Genomic DNA, 14787 nt, shown 5'->3' with positions numbered 1-14787 from the left:
AGATTTTACCCTATGATGCCAAAAAACCCAAGTCGAACGCTTTCACCACAAAACCATTGCGCCCATCGTAATATATTTATTTTGTGTCTAGGCGGCATTAAGGATAATAAATGACGGGGCAGAACTTTTACGAAGAGAAAAAACAATGCTCGATATCCAGGCACCAGTTACAGGTAAGATCTATTGAATTGTTATGATAAATGTCTGTCCCTTCAGAGAATCACAAATATAAAGAGTGCTCATAATGGATGGTTTCGAATTCTGATATTTTTTTTTCAGTTCAATTATGCCAAGGTAATTCAAAATGAAGCAAAATCAATAAGACTGTACATTTTAGATTATGGTATCTAAATTTTCAGGAAACCTTTTTTTTTTGATTTTATTCAGTTTGAATTTTTTTTTATTAAACTGACATTTTTTGAAAACTTTCATTAAAACTTTAAAAGACAGAATGTAATGTAATGTTGTAAGATTACGGACACCGGAACGTAGTATGTGTATCATGTTAGGGTTAGGCCATAATTTCAGGTACAAATACTACGGGAGTCGCTTGACTAGTCCCCGAACTCGTAATAGAACTAAAATAAGGAAATTTGGAATAAAATTATGGCCTAACCCTAACCTGATGCACATACTATGTTCAGGCGCCCGTCATCTTGTTGCACTTACTACGGGAGTGCTAAATTTTCGATAAATTGAAAAATCAAGTCAATTGCCAGCCTTTTTCAATCAAAATTGGTCTCCTTGAGATTTTATACATGCCAAGAAATTTTCTACTCCTCAATACCTGTCACATGGACATGATTGATTGACATTGTTGAGGATCACAATGCCATTTTTCAATACATTGACAACGGGATCATAGAAATGTTTAGAAATTCGATCTTATTATGCTATTGTCTTTTTTTGTGTATAACAAATGCTCACTATATTGTTATCAAATTACTTGCCTGTTAGCGCTTAGAAAACAGTTGAAATATTTTCTTTGTTTAAGATGCTTCGAAGAATATTACATAAACCGAAACTTGTTACCTATCATAAACTTCATCGAACTTTCGCGATATCTCAAATCAGGGTCAATGACTAAGCCATGAATAAATTGTACCTTGAGGGCAAGCAGAATACTTGGACAGGAACCTAATCAGATGATGCTATATTTTATGTAGATTATCTGATTGGGAAAACAGAAAATAGCTATTTCATATTGATAATCACCAATTACAATGATTCATAAAGTCGTATAAATTTTTTTCGTTTTCGAAAGGAAATTTTATTTACATTATGAAATCAATGTTTTGTTACTTTATTCCAAAATCGTTTAATATTCTCTGAATTCATTTTTTTCATTTTTATTCTAAATATACTTACCTAAAACTTTGATATTAATTATATCATTTTCTGTATTCAAATACTACAATTCAAAACATTATTTCTATTACATCAAGTCTGTCTGTATTCGAAAACCCAGTTTCGTCAGATAGTTAGCATAAATTAGCGTAACTAATAGATATTTCATCAAGTTGATATACATTGCCGCCCTATGCCACAGGTTATACACATGGGAATTATGTGGTACATTTGTGAAATGAATATATATTGACATAATGAATTCATGTTAATGCCTTTCATATTGTGTCATCTTCTTTTTTCTACAACAGTTTGTGGAGACATCCACGGCCAATTTTTTGACCTCATGAAGCTTTTCGAAGTTGGTGGAAATCCAGCAACAACTAATTATCTCTTCCTCGGTGATTACGTCGACAGAGGCTATTTCAGTATAGAGGTATGATCTATCTTTACAGTTACTTCTATACCGATAAATAACAGGAATGTATATTAAGTATAGAAAATTTTGTATGCCCCGAATGAGGTTCTGTACAAGCGGCCATAGATTTGTAAGCGACTGACGTTTGGTAAAATATATCACTCTGTCTCTGAAAAAAAATTTCTCAAAACTTCGTTCTGTGAAATTTACTTTTTCCCTCACATTGTTGACTTGAATTAATTCAAGTAAGGCATCACTATTGACAAATATCTACCGACACTTTCATAGCAGAAATAAATTTGTATGTAGCTTTCAGCTCATCAGTTGTTGTGTGCAACTGTTATATCAGCACAAATTCCCCTTTTTTAGTTAAAAGTTATAGGTACTTGTTCACGGCGAACCTGTACAAAAAATATTCATAGCTCATGGTCGAGTAGCGCTTTTAATACATGATTGATTGATTAATATATGATTTGAATGATGAATATATATGATTTATAGGTTAATATCCACTTTTATTAATAAATTTCTGCAAATTTCAGACAAACTGTTTGTATTAGTTTAAGACTAACTTGTTCACATTTCATTCCCGTCTGCTTTTTATGCATAGGTGTTACTAGAATTATTTTCTGTTTTTTTATTTTTGCACAGCAGTATTTTTTCAATAAAACAATCGTCAAATTATTGGTGATGATTATCAGCAAACCAAACATGAAACTTTTGTTTCGCAGTGATCATAAATTATGATCATGAGATCAAATATAATTTAGGACTTTGGTAGAAATCATTGTTTTATTATGTACGAACAACTATCCATTTTTAGGATTTGTGAATCACTATACGCTCAATAATCTGTCCATAAAATATAATTCCTTGATAAGAATATAGTAGTAACAGAGTTACGAGCTTATGTTCATTTTCTCTCATCACTACATGTTTAGTAAGCCGGAGTGAAATGTAATCAATGCGTGAAATATTAGTCAATTTGCATTGAGAACCGCCAACCCTATTGAAATAAGGCAACAGTGTTGAACCAACTATAATGAAAAATCAATGTTGCATACTTCCTGCTGTCTGTCCACTGATTATGTGTACAGTCAACAAAACATCCTACGAACCTATTATTAAAACATATAGATCATTTAGGGTAACTAGTTTGACCATTTTGTATGCTGTGCTTCTTGCCTTATATTGAGATATATATGGTTTGATTTTTTCCCTCAATTTCTGCAGATAATATAATATATGGCAAAGCAAATCATAATATCTTGGCCTATAAAATCAATTTAGTAATTTAATATTGGCACCAAAATGTAGTTTTTAATTTTATTTGATCAAAAATTGTTGCACATTTGTATACAATACTAACAGATATTACATGCAATGAACTCATGACAGTTTATTATATAGGCTATGTATATCATTATCTAATTTATCGCCATCATCGATACCACATATTTCCATAACATATTTTTCGTCTGGAACCCATTTTTTAAGCCTTTATCCAGTGAATATCTCTTCATGCTTGGCACAAATATTCCTATGTTGTAATTTCAATTTATTTTTCGTCATCCTTACTTTCATGTAACAGGAAAATAGGCAAATATTGATGATTATCTTCTAAATACATAAACAGTGTTGCAATTTTAGCAGGAAAAACGAAAAACATTTGTCTCCTCACCACTTATTTATTTTATTTTAGAAAGCAAAAAATTGTGCAGAATTTGCAATTGTGATAGTGCTGCGATTTTTTAACTAACTTTGAAAATGGTATTATCTATCTATTTGCGGGCATTTTCTTCCAGCTGATCATCAGTTTATAGACATGAAAATACTTTTTTTTGAAATGTGTTTTGCATAGATTGTTTGTGTATGATTTCTTTACATAATAGTAATCTTATTTATTTCCAAAACAATCCAGTCTACGTGTTTTTTGTTCAGCCTTGTTTGGCAAAAAAATAAAATTGTAACTAAGGAATTTTTTTTGTACATTCTTCTATCAAAATGTTTAGTCATACCCTTATTAAAATTCAGCATAGTGCAAATATCCAATTCAGAAAAACATCTAAGAATATTCAGCAAGCATGATGCGAAGAATACCATGTCACTCCCCATCTATGATTAATGCTTGTTCACAGATAAATAAATAAAATCTTGCATTTTTGTTGGTCTTATTTATGGCCGAGCTAGAACTTTTTTTTTTTTCAATTTCATATTTCAATTTCATTTGTAGCAGCTACTAGCCTACTAGTGGTCTTTAATTTATATAAACCATCTAATGTTCGCACATATTTTTTTTTACAGTGTGTTCTTTACCTCTGGTCTTTGAAAATTTTATATCCTAAAACACTTCACCTGCTTCGAGGAAATCATGAATGTCGACATCTTACAGAATATTTTACTTTTAAACAAGAGTGTAAGTGTAAATATCTTTGTTTTCATTTAGACTTATTGAGCCTGCTCACTGCCAGATATGGTTGGCATAAGTGGAGTTAGTACCAGTAGCCTATGCTCGCATGTGAATATAATTCATATTTACAAATGATTTCGACTTAAAAATCTGTTATTGAAATCATTTATGAACCAGAATCATTACATTTTTGTTCTCAAACTGATTAAATTTTTTTTTTCACATTTTCAAAATAATTAGTTACGATATATTACCTCATCCAACGTTTTGGAGTCAGAGCCGAAGCGGTATTTTCAGACTTACTGAAAGTAGAAATTTCAGGTTTTTTAACTATGATAATTAAATTAAAATTTTTTTACAAGACCTTAAAAAACAAAGGTTGATAAATGTTTCTCCCTGTCTATTAAAGAAGCCTTGTATATTCCCCAAGTTTTTATCATCCAAATTTGATTTTAAGTCTTATTCAAAATAGTCAAAAAAAATTTCAACCCAGGACTCCACACCATAACATCACCTGAGTGTGCCTAAGTTAAAGGTGGTTTATCAATGTTTCCTCATGAAGCAATCTTTGCAGTGTTGTGTAGTTTTATTACTATGGAGTAAAATTAGCAGAAACCGGTGCTATTAAATATCCAAGGACTTGTGCTATCATATGAGTGTATGGCTTGTTATGAAAAAGGTATAAAAAGCTACCAACGAGCCAGCGATAACGTTTTTGTATCTGCTTCCTTTGTGTGTATAGTGAAATATGTTTATATAAATGTATGTTTACAGAATGTAATGTGTTATGTTAGGCATATTTAATGTCGTCTTTACCTAACAAAAGATGTACGTTTCAATTTTTTTTTCAATTTTAGTATTTACTGAAGGTTTAGTATTATTTTTGTTATAACACTGCGAACAGAATCTTTATCACAAATTCCGATTTTGCTGCAAATTTGTAGAAAAATTAGAATTCGCATACAAGGCCTTGTTGGTAGGCAAAAAAAAATTTTACTTTCAAATAATTTTGCAGTTTCAAAAAAAATTTGAAAAATGTTGTCAGAAGTAATGTGAAATAATAATTAATGGTCTGAATTAAATAATAAAATAATTGTTTTAGCCGTTCAAAACAATTCACTTGTTATATACAGTTTAATGATTGTACTTGTATTTCAATTTTCTATTACTTTTAAATTTTCTATTACTCATCACACTCATACTTTGATATATATCAATTGATATTTTGAACTCTTTAGCATCATTGGAACTTAGTGTAGTAGTAGTTAGAAACTGAAGTATGTTCCGATGCCTCTGTGTGACATAGATATTCAGTTCGCTAATATTGAATAATCAGGAATTTGACTCATTCTATCTAATTAATATTTAATCAATGCATTCTGGCCAAAGTCTTCCTTGATCTGTATTATGAATGATTTAGTAAATGCTCCGAATTGTCTTAATGACCATCTAAATGTCTGGAGGTTTGATAATTATCGTCTGGAATTCATTTCCATCTGTTATGCAAAACAATATAATTCGATTATGTAAGACAGAATGATGTTGTATCAATGAAATGAGACAATTGTTGTAGGAATCTGGATTCTTTTTATTTAAAAAAAAAATTGTGATAACAAATTTTTTTTTTTACTGTGACAGAAAATTTTTTATTTATTTTTGAATAAATATTTAAGTTCACTTTTTATCTTTAGACAACATGTCATTAAAAGTAGTATAGGATTGGCAGTTCCTGTTGTGGTAGGAAGTCACAATCTGAATATTTCATGTTGTCGAGATGAATGTGTTGAAAGGGTCTCATTTGAATGCAAGTGACAAGATTTTGACAGGCGTTGCTATTCAGATCACTTTTAAGGTCATCACTTGTATTAAACAAAGTTCAAGGTTACTTGTGGCTATCTGCGTTAGACCTAATTAATTATGTTCAAATCCAATCTCCTGCCACCTCACCCGAGTTCATTATTTTTGAATATCAAGACCTGATCGTTTTAGGAATTTTTTGAATAAATTTTTGCTTTTTGGTATAATTTAAAACCCTTTGTGGGAAGTATTCATAATTCATGTTTTATGGAGGGATGTCCAAAAAAATTATATATGAAATCATTTTTACTATACTGTATAATCTTTTGGATAATTCAGATGAGTCAAAATCATTGCCCTCGGATTTTGAATTTTGTCATAAATTCGTTTATAATGAATTCAACCAAATCTTAGATAAATATGGAGCATCAAAATTATTAATTCCAAAATAATATTTTGGCCATAAAATTGTTATTTTTTTCCCTTAAATTGAGGTAAACCTAATCTTTAATAAATAGATTTGTATGTAGACAAAATATAAATCATGATACCTTGGTGTGGTGTATTGTCACTTATTAGACAATTAACTCAAGATTGATTTCAAATTTATTTAAAAAAAAACGGTAGGTATATTTCAATCAGGGTTGTAATTAAAAAAGATTGATTAGGAATATGTATTCAGATTATGATAGCATTTATATGCTTTATTTTGAGAAAAGATAAATTGCTAAATGCTTCTTAAATGAGCATTCAAAATATTGATTATTGAATGTTAGGTTTCACTACGCTGTGTTAGTATTATAATGCCATTATAGTAAACAAATTGTTTCAGAAATCTATATTTTATGCTGTTGTGAAAGAGGAAATTTTTCTTGATCAATTTTGCTGCGAATTGTGTTTTTGTTTTTTTAGCACATTCCACGACAATTCATGCTTGTCTGATGAACACTTAAGTTTTTCACCTTTACCATAAAAAGACTGCCGACTTAAATGTTTTTTTGACCATTCAAAATTGTTTACTATCATATGCGTGCCATAGACTGTATTATAGTTTGGCAACATATTCCATTCCTTCCAAATAATGCACCTCTTTACATATCATTAAATACGGCCTTGTTTCAAGCAAAAGATTTGAACAGGCATCGCATTATAAAAAGATACAGATAATGGTAGAGTGATAATTTCACTAGATATAAAAAAAAATTTAAATACCTCATAATTTACTATTCGGAGATAATAATGACTTTGAATGCGGAATACCGAATATATCATGAATCGTTTATTGTTTAATTCTGAAGTTTGAACAAATTATTGTAAATTGAAAAAAATCAAGATAAATGCAGAATATTCAAGATAGACATTTTTTGTTGGATTTTCAAGTTGTCCACTGACATAATTTAATCAAAGTCTATTTTTTGCATGACCACCCGATATCAAAATGCTGAATATGGAAAATTTTCAAAACAAAACTTCTTAGATTATTCTCAAAATCAACAATTTTAATATTGAATATGGCTAATTTCGAATCGATTTAAATATTCAACTCATTTTGGACAAAACGTTGATATCTACAATTTGATTTGTCTTACATGAATGAATATCTTTCCAATCATTTGTGTACTGTAGTACAATGTACTATACTATAGTACACCGAACAGTCGTTTTCTTGTTATTCTTTTGTTTGTTTTATCGACAGAATTATTACATATCACTGCTATTGAGTGGCTCTTGAACCAACGCCCCAATGTTTAATCTGCTTCCTCCAACGGTTACCGGCTGGCTATTCATAAGCCATCTTCGGGTCACTTGACGAGCTGGGCTTGCCGCGCTATAAAGCATTTGAGTATACAAATAAAAAAATCACATTTCTGTTAGCTTGGTACAATCATGGTTTGGCAACTGTGAAATGGAAGTCTAGCATTTTGTTCGTATATCTACTTGTCTTCATTTAAGACTAAAAAGTGTTGGAAACTTTTACATGCATTTTCTATATATGATGGCTCACACTTCAGTCAAGCATGTATCATATTCAATTAAATATAATTCAAATCAATACATTGCCACTAACAGAGAATGCAAAATTGTTAATTTTCCTCTCAGTCCCATTTTTACTCGATGTGTAGTTAGTTACTAATTGAATATCTAAATAATTATTGAATAACACAGCCTGCTCATTGTTATATTGTTGTAATAAATCCATACTCATTACCTGTATTTATTTATTGGTAAATAATTCAATCAAATTTAATATACAAAATTAAAATAAAGACACGTCAAGTAAAAACGCTAAATCGTGTTCACGACCACGGTTATAACATGTAAACATGAACCTAGTTAACATACATCTCGAATATATTTTAGGTTCTATAATTAAAGTTTGCCATTTTGAGCAACAAAATGAATGTCAAAACATAGATTACGCTTAATTGTTTTTTAAAATAGAAATCGAGTCAAAACGATAATTTATAGGACAAAGTTCAATATATTCAGTTTTACTATATATCCAATATGCCAATTTCAAAATTTGTAAAAATATTGAGGTTATATGGTATAGGATGTTCATAAAGTCCTGTGTTAAATTAGTTAAAATAAAAATAACTTCCTTGTGCATATGCTACTATTGGTGGACATAAGAGGTGTATTAAATAATGTGAAAAACTTAATATAAACACTGAATAAAATTAAAACAAACCTGGTTAAGATATATAGAAAATTGATTTCATAACAAAATTTTGAAATTGCAACAGGTGGATATCATATTGAAGTAGCTTGAATGTATATAGAGCTATCAATCTGGACTTTACCTGGGTTTTAGTTGTCAAAATTCAGACCTTGAATACTGTAAATCGTATCAGAAATGAGTATTATTTCATATTTATCATAATTATATCTATTACACCAAACTGAGTAGGCTATAGTATAATATATACTCGTGTTAAATGGAATCGCAATCTCCAAATTATCCAACTACCTGAGTAAAAAAATATTTATTAATTTGATATTATGCATGAACAAGTATGGGCTATTGATGGATTTACCATTCAATCACGATCTATGTTTGATCCATGCATATCAACGTATAATTACAAATTTTTATGATATGGAGAAAATTATGATATATTGCATTGTAAATGATTTTGTCAGTCTGGACTCTAACCTAGACACAATCTTACATTTTATTTTCTTCCTAGAAATGCTTTTTGTTAAACTTTCTACTACTTTTGAGTGATGGTAATAATTCACGATTATGTAATAATAATGAATAGTTCATGATAAGTGGAAATCAATCTTATGTCACATAAGCATCAGTATGCAAAATCAATTCGTTTTTGTGCTTTTGTTCAATTAGATCAATAAATAATCCAATCAAAGTTGTTACTGTTGAGTAAAGAATTGGCCATGTGAGGATTACACCCCTTGATTTTCAATTATTTCTGATTTAGAGAAATTGATTTTACTACTGATTGATTATTTACCCAGGATTGTTAATCAATGATTATACAGATTGAAGTAATTGGTAACAGTTTACTGTACAATTATAATATTAAAGGTTTCCATAATTTTTGATTTTGTTTTTTGCCAATTCTCTAAAAAATATATTTTCGGGATGCAGATTCTATGAAATTATATTATTTTTACAATATTTTTATATATGTTAACCTTATGAACCAATTGGCATTGAACGTGGGGATTTTTGATTGAATATTTTTTTTTGCCAATTCTTGATAGCATGCAATATTAAGTAAGTTATATCTGGCTAAAAACAATCAAGAAATGTCAGGTATTTGAATTTTGATAATTTTTAGAATATTTTTATATGTATCCCTACTTTGTGTTCTTCGTACCTTATGTGCCAAACTATTTAAAAAAGATTATCATATTAATATTATTTTCCAATAAAGTTATGATACATTGCTTAATACAACTGTGTTAAAACTAGGATTTGGGAATTAGAGTTGGTGGAATAACGAGAAATTTAGATTGAGCGGAATTTGAAATATACAATTCCTCTAAAAGATATATTTCAAGAATTTCCATGATTGGAATTACATTTTTTTCTCTAAAATTTGCATTTTAGACAGTGAATTGATGAAAAATAATTTTTTTTTTCAGGTAAAATCAAATACAGTGAAAAAGTTTACGATGCTTGCATGGAATCATTTGATTGTTTGCCACTTGCCGCATTAATGAATCAACAGTTTCTCTGTGTTCATGGTGGATTATCGCCTGAAATTAACACTCTCGAAGATATTAAAAGAGTAAGTTTATTTTTACATACAGTCGTGCATTGAATTACTATGGAGACCACAAAAATTTGTTTTTATTTCATCCATTTTGGTGGAAATTTTTCCACTTATGATCTGGATATTTTGGCTTAGCTTAAATCGAAGAAAGCAACTTTTTGTTTAGACTGATAGTGTGAAGCATTTCATAAAAAAGTATCTTTTCAACTATCAAAATGCAAAGTGCTGTTGTGCAAATTGTTCAAAATAGTTGTTTAAATCTGTGGTTGACAAACTTTATGTACTACAGGCCGCATTGATTTCCGCCTACAAACAATCGCCGAATTACACTTTATGACACGCCCGTAACTACTAGACGAGTATGTGGCCATTTCTTATTTAATATCAAAAATTCGCGTTGTTTTTTATTTACTTATCATCAATGTAATGGTGGATGTTGATTCTGTGTGATGGCAAAGCAATAAAATTGTCTGGCAGATTCGTTGATTATTGAACCGTCGACTCTCGTCGTAAACTTTTCTATGTTTCTAAGTCCTTTTAATAATGCACCATTTTAAATATGAAACTGAACTAAACTGATGATTAGGGATGTAAGTTTCGAATATTTTTTTTTCGAATCGAATTTTGAATCACAATGTTCCGATTCGAATATTTCCAAATCTGATTCTATTTAGTATATCATCATATTATTGTTAACTCTCTTCAAATTTGGAAGAAATATAGTATATATTTTGATAAAATAACAAAAATGAGATTAAAGAATTGAGAAAGTTACTGGAAAAACACACTGAATGGATGTATCAACTACCAAATATATTACGTCTGATATTTATTTTTTGGTACATAAAGGTATACTCAGTTACTAATTTTATTCACATACGATTACGTTTGCAAATTTACCGGGTGTACAGCGATTGTTTCTTCTAAAATTGACCTCCAAAATTCATCCAAATGATAAACGCTAGCTATTACCTTAAGTCTGTAGGCGTCATGATTTTAGAAGAAGTAATGATAACGAGAGAAGCATCGCAGACATGGTTTTAATAAGGTATAAGGCAATGATTTTTTATTATAATAATATTATGTAGATAATTTGAAGAAACGTTTAAAATATTTGTAAAACTTTGTAACATTTTAAATAGTCGAACAAAATTGAGCGAAACCATTGGTCCCTCGAAAGCTGCTACCAACATGGAATATAACGACTCTGGGAGTGTCACGACTTTGGAAAAGTCAGCGCCGCTGTGTCGTGCAAATGCCTTGTGGTGTCTAGAAATTTTTTTTTTAAATAGAATCAAGCCCCTTTTTCTTAAACTGCTTCGAATCGATTCGAATTGATGTTGATTCGAATCGCTTCGATTCGGAATTCTGAAACTTACATCCCTACTGATGATCAACGGTCGCCACGTTCGCCAAATGAACGACATATTAGAAAATCGTAGCTTTTTACAGTTAAAATATCAATCCAGTATTTGAGTTCAAGAAGAGAAATATCTGATTCAGTAAAACATTATCGTCGAAATAGAAACTTTTGAATTAGGATATTAGAAATTTTCAACAATAAGCCAATGCTTGTTGGGTGACGACTCTGTTATGATATTTATTGACTACTGTTTGTATTAATGTCATTATCTGTAGTATAACTGGAAATTTTAGTATAATAAATATCAAATTGGTCACAGCATCATAATGCCTCTAGTTGGCTCCCAATGTATTTGGATGTAGATAAAAAGAAATATAGGTATTATCTTATTGAAATCTTTTCCCTTCTATCAAAAAATGTAGGGCATATACCGGTACTTAGTCCAATCACTGAGGAGTGATGATGAGCTATTAGCTTCTGTTCTTGGGTATGAGTAACTGCAATCAACATGATGCCTATATTGTAGCTGGATTTTATGTCGTAGTATGGAGTATGTTAATCAGGGATGAAGTTCCTAGTTTCAAATATTTTTTTAATTCAATTTTGAATTGGACGTCTCAATTGGTGTATTTATCAAATCTAATTTTGTGAATTGGAAAATCCTCAACGTCAGGAAAAAAGAGTAATTTTGTTCCAGTTCGAATTATAGTTGATTTAGAATTACAAAACTTTTATATTTTCAATTAAATTTAAGTCGCCATTGATTGTGATATTGTATCCTGAAAATTATAGCCTTTCACCACTTACATCATTTCCCAAAATGATTGCTCTTTTTATAGATAAAAGACTTATGGAAGGGATTAAATATAATTTGATGTTTCACAGATTATATATAGCTACCCTATTTTTAAACTATAGTGTAGCAGAAATAGTTCAGGAATTCAAGTATAGGCCATGGTAGATCATTTCTTAAAAAATAAAACGGAAGCTAAATCGAGGGATCAAATGGAATAATTTATCTGTTTCTGCCATACATGAACAGTATTTGGGACTCTTGCTGTATCATTGGCATATATTCAATCAAGTATGATTGAGGAGATATCCTGAAAGTGATATTAATCAATAGGTTTCTTGTTATTACTGACAGTTGACATTGTCATCTTTTGTTACCTTCGCTTGTCATCAACTCGTCAATAAAGATTAAATCCACACGTTCCTTTGTGTTCATCATCTTGGGTTGCAATTTATTTGGTTTTTAATCTTTGTTATGCTGAATAACAATACACAATGCACGTGCCGTACTAAATGCCCGTCTCAATTAGAGATGTTCACATAAAAATACTTCGGTATTCTACAATTCTATCTAGCTAATATACACAATTACGAATATGAATGGTGACGTGTTCTAACGACAACTAAATCAATCTAACACAAGTGTATCTGCATTTCGTCGAATTTTTTTCAGGCAAACATAATTGAACTACATTTCATCTGGTTACTATTTGGGATGACCATGTTATCTAAAGTAAATTGGCTGTGATTTGGTCAGTTCGTTGACCGTAATGCTGTCTTTTTTACTCTTGTTTGTTGGCTTTGTTATTATTAATTGTGGCACATAATATGAGTGATAGAAACATGTTAAAAGTCAGACTAGGTATAGGGTGACTGGAAAAAGAATCAGAACACATGTCATTTGGAACATATTTAGCATGTTCCGTTTTTTTTTAGGGGGGGGGGGGGGAGGGCTTGGGGGGTCACGCTGTATAGCCACGTATCTTAAAAGTTCGAGAACCCGTACTTTGTCTTTATTATGTGTAGTGTAGTAAAATAGTAATTTCTCTTTTCAGCTCGACAGATTCAAAGAACCTCCTGCTTTTGGTCCCATGTGTGATCTGCTATGGTCAGATCCTTTAGAAGATTTTGGAAATGAAAGGTCAACTGATCATTACTGCCACAACACAGTACGAGGATGCTCATACTTTTACAGGTACGTATTTTATGACCATTTTCTATCTATCCAAGTTTATACATTTGGGATTCAGATTATTTCAAATTGCTAACAATAAATTTTTTTTGCCTACCAGACGATTAGAAATGCTTTTTTATGGTAGTATAGTTGTTGGCAAGGCAGGATTTTTTATTATTATCTAATACTTTCAATGCTGATTATATACCAGTACAACCGTTCGGTTCGAAGTTGTAATTTCCATTTTAGCTTATGTTCATGAATAATGTGATTTCAGGGATGTCCAAAACAAATCGAATACATGCCAAATCGGTCATATTCAATTTAGTGAATTCTTGATTTAAGGAATATTTTACAACATTTTCATTTGAAAATGTCTTTTGAAGCATTTATTATTTTATGATAGACAAAAATTAGTTGACTTCTGACAAAATAAAATAGAGAATACTATTTCTCAATAATTATTCTGCATAACCAAATTTAATTTCTACAAATTTACAATTGTTTTGAAGAATTTATCTTATGAAACAGACCCATTTCAGCATATATCGGATATTTCATATCCAAAAAGATTATTTTAGAATGTATTCGGAATACTACCGTAAATTATTCGGTTTCGGCCATCTTTGGATGTAATCGATTATTCATTTTTGTATAATGTTTTCAAGTCTCTTTAAAACTTTAAAATTGGTTAAATTATATTTGTTATACCTGGTACATTATAGCAGAGCTCTATTTCATGTGTAGTTCAATATTTAATAACCATACCGGTATTACGTTTTATCTCAGTTGTTTTGGTTACCTAGCATTGCTTAGCTTGTATCATTTCTATAGCTTCCAAATTACTCATTCCATTATATTCTCATTCACTTCCCCTAACACAGGATGTCGCCCTGTGGATAACTTTCCCGCAGTATATTGAAACAACTTATTCACTTTATATTTCCATACACTGTACAGATTTTAAAAAAGGATGGAAGTTGTTCTTGTTGGATATGTTATTTTATTTGTTTAGATTTCTATGTGATATCTTCACTTGTAGACTTTTCAATATTATTGCCATTTTTATTTGTATATTCATATGAATACAAATTGATATAGATTTTTTATTTCAGCTATACTGCTGTATGTGACTTCTTACAGAATAACGGGCTGCTTTCTCTCATCAGGGCCCATGAAGCCCAAGATGCCGGGTAGGATTATTTTTGTGATTGACTGTTTGTTAGATCACGTTTTGTGATT

The 14787-nt window shown here is 30.3% G+C and overlaps 2 protein-coding genes across 8 annotated transcripts in view; one reads left to right on the top strand and one right to left on the bottom strand.

The window, feature by feature from the left end:
• Positions 1–14787, bottom strand: part of LOC120347944 (mediator of RNA polymerase II transcription subunit 27-like) — a 92167-nt gene that overhangs the window by 52292 nt on the left and 25088 nt on the right. The window lies entirely within an intron of this gene.
• LOC120347172 (protein phosphatase 3 catalytic subunit alpha-like) overlaps positions 1–14787 on the top strand; it is a 38835-nt gene that overhangs the window by 6591 nt on the left and 17457 nt on the right. For all 7 annotated transcript variants that reach the window (XM_039417051.2, XM_078117699.1, XM_039417055.2 and 4 more), the window contains exons 3-8: positions 92–173; positions 1659–1783; positions 4070–4181; positions 10086–10231; positions 13427–13566; positions 14661–14738. In XM_039417051.2, coding sequence (XP_039272985.1) covers positions 92–173; positions 1659–1783; positions 4070–4181; positions 10086–10231; positions 13427–13566; positions 14661–14738 — 683 coding nt within the window. The remainder of the gene's footprint in view (positions 1–91; positions 174–1658; positions 1784–4069; positions 4182–10085; positions 10232–13426; positions 13567–14660; positions 14739–14787) is intronic.

This window comes from Styela clava, chromosome 11 (assembly GCF_964204865.1).
Source record: "Styela clava chromosome 11, kaStyClav1.hap1.2, whole genome shotgun sequence".
NCBI classification, from domain to species: Eukaryota; Metazoa; Chordata; class Ascidiacea; order Stolidobranchia; family Styelidae; genus Styela; species Styela clava.
The sequence above is the reverse complement of the archived record's forward strand: the minus strand, read 5'-3'. Positions and strand labels throughout refer to the sequence as shown.